Genomic DNA, 6,000 nt, shown 5'->3' on the forward strand with positions numbered 1-6,000 from the left:
AAAATTATGCAAATTACACTGATGATGGATTGGAAAGCTGGTGGTGTTTGAAGCTATTAAATTTCACCGACTCAGTGGTTCTACTTACAAACGTATTTCTACCTCATTTCCACAGACTGAACCTGTAAAATAAAGTGACTCAGTGGAACATTTTCTATCTACTTTAGAATTAAGAAGTTTTATTCGCCTTTCTAAGAGACTCTCATAGTTTGTAAATAAAGATGGACGTAGCCTCTGTGACGCCACCCGCAGGTTTTTTGAAGAGCGGTTTTGAAGCTCAGAGTGAGCTGCTGCGCCGTCGCCATCTTGGCGGTGCCTGACTCCGCCCCTAACTTCCAACTAATCCAGACATGGGCAATACAACACAAACAGTGTCGTTTATTTTTAGTACCAAACCAACAAATGTACAGTCCTTGTTAAACACCAACTCATTTCTTGGAAATTACAAGGAAAGCTTCCAAGAACTTCGCTGTGAAATACATCTAATTAACATACATAGATTTACCAGTTCACAATCCCTCAAGAGTTTTGAGGTCTGAAGTGCCTCTACAAGACAACCAAAGACTCAATCACACTCTAAAAGTTTTACTGGAAAGCTGCTGGAGGCTCATCAAATCTATTGGTATGGAGCTGAGGAAGATAATGTAAAGTAGAACATGGCAACTTCACGCAGAGAGAAACAGGACTGAGGAAAACCTTCTGCCTCAAGGCGACAGTGGTAATCCCTGAGCCACTGAGCTGCACTTATCATCGAGGCTGTGGATGGTGGAGGAATCCACTGCTGGCAAAGCTCCATCCCGAGGCCTCGTGTCTGAATGTAAATTTGTGTATGAAAAATCCATAGGTCTTAACTGAATTCACAGACGGCGTATAAACCTTTGTATGTACAGCTGTGGAACTACATGCCCAGCAGCACAGCACCATCTCATTGACTCTGCTAAATAGATGATAACAACTCTGAAGTGTACCCGTCCATTTAAAAAAAAAATAAAAATCTCAGTCCATGGAAACAAACATATCAGAGGGAGGCAGACGCTGCATCGGCCCTGTTCAACAAACACAGACTCCTCGTTGGGAAACAATATGAAACAAACACACACGGACAGACACACTGCTGCACTCAGACGCTTTACAGGCTGAGTGACACATGAACCAATCAGTGTTTTAACGAACTGTACCTCAAGTCAAGTCAATTTTTATTTGTCTAGCACCAATTCACAACATAATTTATCTCAAGGCACTTTCCAAACAGAGCAGGTCTAGACCTTCTGTTTATAAAATTATTTTCAGAGACCCAACAATGTGTGTGTGTGTGTGATGGTGATCTAAAGCCCAACTGCAAATGGTCAAGAGAAAACTCACCTGGCCAAGTTGAATGCATCATCGATAAGTCCCGCCCTGTTTCCGACCGAGATGATCTAAAAGAAAGAGAGAGAGAGAGAGAGAGAGAGAGAGAGAGAGAGAGACTTAGTCAAAAATGAAAACAGAGTTAAACAGACAGAGAGACGGCCAGATAAACGGTCATACTTGGGGGTTGGTGTGGAGTTGTTGAATCAGCAGTTTCCAGTTCTGGAGGTCGTAGTTCACGCGGAAGTAGCCCGTCTGGTTAATGTTGCCCAGTAACCAGGTGTTGTCGCCCATCTGACCAACCCTGTGGGTCTCTGAGAAAACAAACAAAACAGATCCACGAGTCTGTCAGTTAATCAACTGTGGTTCAACAGAAGAGGTAAAAGAAACGCCGTGATATCCACTGAAGGTCATCACATATGCAGACGATACCACGCTGTCCTGCTGAGTTCTTGGCGATATTTTAAAGTCATTACTTAATGTGATGTGTATTCTTTAAAAAACCGGAACCTGAAGTGAAACAGACAAACAGTGAGGGGTCAATCTAAAGTGTTATTTTTATTTACACCCATTATGCTTCATTCATGTCATACAGAAGTTAATGTAGTTACAAGTTTTCAACTTGGAAATGTTTTTAAAGTCAAGAGACAAATCAGAATCACAATAATTCAGGGTAACTTTATGAAATCTAAATATACTGTATATTGAACTTGCCCTGATCTACAGATGTAAAAGTCAAATAAATACTAATGTGAGCAACAGGGAGACCAAGTGAAGGCAATGATTGGCCATCAAACATGGGAACCTGTCCCATCTTCACCATCCGTCCGATGTGACGTGAATGTGTCGTTAGTGCAGCATTACATCATCACTGAGGACGTACTGTTTTCCAGGATTTCGCAGTTTCCTAAGTTCAAGCGCCTCTTTCAGTCTCAGGATCTGTGAAGCTGAAGCCAGTCGACTGTACAGCTCACGGAAAAGACACTTGTAGTCTAAGATGAATAAGTAAAGCAGGTGAGAAAATGGAACCAGCGGCACCTTTCACCCCACAGAACTAAATAAAACTGTAAATAAAAACCCGAGAAGGCAGCAGAGGATGTAAAAATTAAAACAACTAAACATAAACTGCAAAATCCTCCTCACAGAAAAAAAAAAAACAAAAGAAAAACTGGGCTGTAAGCTTTAGTAGAACAGCCAGGTGAGGAACAGAAGGGAAATAACTTCTGACCCAAGTCTGGCCCACTTCCTAAACTTCCTCTCCACTGCTTGAAATTAAACTGTCTCGAAGTGTCGAACTTCAAGGCTCCCTCCCTTCTCCGTGTACCTCAGAAGAAGGTGAAGTGGTACCAGAACCCCTACTAGTTCTCTTAATTATACCCTTCATGTACTGAAAGAGGGATTTTTATTCTCCAAGAAAAGACGAACGCATGAGCGCCATCTTCCAAAAATGGAAAGAGAGAGAGAGAGAAAGCTTTATTTTCCAGAAACAGCAGCAGAATGACCTCTACTCGCCAAGAATTGAAAAAGCGAGAGATTTATTCAGAAAAACTAGATGCAGAATGAGCTTCGAAATCCAGCTTTATTCCTCAAAAACAGAACCAAAACGGGTTTTAATATCCGTAAACAAAACTGGAATTGGCTTTTTTTTTTCTTCTCCAAAAACAGAAGCAGAATGAGTTTTACTATTCATAATAAGAAGAATGTTTTATTCACCAGAAACAGACAGACAGGCCATTACTCTCCAAAATCCTCAGCAGAACAAGGGTTATTTTCCAATAACAGCACAAGATAGTGTTTTATTTAAAAAAAAAAACAAAAAAAAAACATATTACTCAAAAACAGACAAAACAAACAAAAAAGAAAAAGAGAGTTTTATCCCTCCAAAAGGGATCAGAAGAGCTTTATTTATATATTTATAGAGAGTGGGAGAGAGCTGCAGTCTTCAAAAACAAGAACAGGAATGAGGTTTATTCCCAGTGCTGACAAACCTCTCAACACCGGAAAATGGAAAACTCCGAGTGGAGCGTTTCCTCTGAGGAATACACCTGCGAGCTTCAATTTTTTACTCCATTAACTACGAATCACACATCTCCAGATAATGAGATGATTAATTTGCGATGGAGAGGAAGTTTTCTCTGGTAACGTAACAAAAAATAATCCCGAGACAGCAGCTTGTTATCTGAAGGAAACGGGATAATTAAATCCTGATCACGGCGATCAGGGAGATAGATGTTCAATAACTGATACACAGCAGCCTCATCTGAAGGACCGTACCTGTCTTGTTGTTGATCCAGATGAGGCTCTCCAAACAAACAGCGGATGTGTTTCCCACGGCGACCGTCAATGGGACCTGCCACTGTAAACTACAGAGAGGGAGAGTGATGTCAGTAATGGTCAGTGAAATTGGATTGGGTTTTATTGCCTGAGTTATCAGACAGAGAGACATTAGAGAGAGAGAGAGAGAGAGGGAGAGAGAGAGTGATGGTCAGCGATGATCACTCCACATCAGTCAGGTGGAAATGGAGCGAGCGACACTCGCCGTGCCACGGAGAGAGAGAGAGCGAGAGAGAGAGAGAGGGAGAGAGAGAGTGTAATAGCTGCAGCAGTCAGCAAACATCAGTCAAGTGAAGTGGCTGAGGGTTATTGTCTCTCTCGGAGAGCGAGAGAGGTTAAATGTGATGTCCAGCCGAAACTCCGTGTGGTGATTTTCACATTTTCAGACGAGCTCAAAGACACATAAACGCTCCTTTTACCGCTCGAGTGAATCCTTCAACCTGTCGGGCTCATAAAGACTTTTAAAAACCAATTAGATTATCTTTAAATGGCATCGCCGCCAAGCTTAAACAAGGCTGTTTTTTCTAGGGTTTTGAGAGGCTGACATTTGGGAGTTAAATGGTCTTTGAATCACAGCGAGACAGACTGAAGGACGTGAGAGGGAAAAAAAATGTCCCCAGAAAACCCAAACACACAATGGGAACAGCCAATCAGAGAAGAGGAGGCTCTGAGCTTCTCTGAGAAACCAAATCCTGCAAGGTTTGGATGGTGGGTCCAGGTGGGCGGGGCTTGGTGACTGCTTTGTTGTGACATCACAAAGTTCCAGAAGTCCTGACGGCTGGTTTTAAGGCTCAGTTTCTGAATACAGGCTGTGTGCATTTCTCTGTGGACTGAGGCTTTGATACTTTCACAGTATTAATATAGAAGCTAGACCTGATCTATAATCACACTACAGCTTTAATGTGGAAACTCTGACGTGTCTCTATGAAACGTTCTCATTTTTTGGGGGTTTTTAAATCGGTCTCATCACAAAAACACTCACAAATTGGTGATTTAATTTCCCCTTTGTGAATAACTACAATTTGATCACAACATCAAACCTAACGTGGAGAAAATAAAAAACTTCATGTACAAACTGCTGGGTCGTCTCATTTAGAAGCTTTATAAGCAAAAATGTTGATTTGTAAAGTAACAAGAGACTAAAACTGTCAGTTAAATGAAGTGAAGAAGAAGAAGGATAAAGTCATATGAAAAGAAAATACTTAAAGTACAAGTATCTAAAATCCATACTTCAGTACAGTTTCACTTCACCACCGTATCAGGCCTCTCTAAATTATTTTCCCTGGAGGCTTTGCTGCACAACGTGGTTAAATGAGGCTTTGAGAAATCAATTCAATATGCAAACAACAGCCAGAGAAGCCCAGTGTTTCCGAAAGCCTCATTGTCTCAGTGAAGACATGTAACAGCATTAACAGCCTTCTCTTCTTCTGTGTGTTCACTCTGAGGCATATAGTGTCATTCCCAGTGTGTGTGTGTGTGTGTGTCTTTAAAGATCGTGCGGACAGATCAGTGTTTCACCTGATCTGTTCAGTCACGTGACTCATGTGTATTTTCATGTAAATAACACTGTGTGGAGAGAGAGAAGGTCCTCACACACATACACACACACACACACACACACACACACACACACACACACACACCCTGCAGCAGCTTTATAACACTTCCTGTATGTGAGCACTAATGACACTAATAAAAGAGCCTTTAAAACGAGACCTTCTCTTTAGCTCCAATAAAAACCTTCAGAGACTCTGTTTTTAATTAGACCCATTCTGATGAAATTGATTCATATTCTAATTAAAGTGGATTTTAATTACAGACACCAAACAATCAGCTTCACACACTGCAATCAATCAGTGTGTGTGTGTGTGTGTCAGGGTCATTGTAATACAATCAGCCACAGAAAGAGCCATTTACCAAACCCCATAACAGCCATCTGTCGCCGCGGGTAACCTTGGATCGATACCACTGCCTAGCAACCAAATATTTAACCTGATATTTATATCAAATGTGATTGACAGGAGGAGAACTCAATTACACACACACACACACACACACACACACACACACACACACACACACACACACACAACACACACACACACACACACACACAGTAGGCAGCATGGACAGCAGAATGTGTTTATTAATATTTGATCAGACTGAAGACTGTTTATTTTAGAAAACAGTGTGTGTGTGTGTGTGTGTGTGTGTGTGTGTATGTGTGTGTGTGTGTGTGTGTGTGCTCAGAGTTGATGGTTAATTCATCAAAGGCAGAAACCAGCCAAAACACACACACACACACACACACACACACAC

At 41.5% G+C, this 6,000-nt stretch overlaps 1 protein-coding gene across 1 annotated transcript in view; it reads right to left on the minus strand.

Annotated features, from left to right (window-relative positions):
* The window catches only part of trhde (thyrotropin releasing hormone degrading enzyme), a 146,113-nt gene that overhangs the window by 19,330 nt on the left and 120,783 nt on the right, over window positions 1–6,000 (minus strand). The window contains exons 12-14 of the mRNA XM_022749080.1: window positions 3,622–3,710; window positions 1,528–1,661; window positions 1,363–1,418 (exon numbers count right to left, since the gene is read on the minus strand). Of these exons, the coding sequence (XP_022604801.1) occupies window positions 1,363–1,418; window positions 1,528–1,661; window positions 3,622–3,710 (279 nt within the window). The remainder of the gene's footprint in view (window positions 1–1,362; window positions 1,419–1,527; window positions 1,662–3,621; window positions 3,711–6,000) is intronic.

The sequence above is a fragment of the Seriola dumerili genome, unplaced genomic scaffold, assembly GCF_002260705.1.
Source record: "Seriola dumerili isolate Sdu_G_001 unplaced genomic scaffold, Sdu_1.0 BDQW01000138.1, whole genome shotgun sequence".
NCBI lineage: Eukaryota > Metazoa > Chordata > Actinopteri > Carangiformes > Carangidae > Seriola > Seriola dumerili.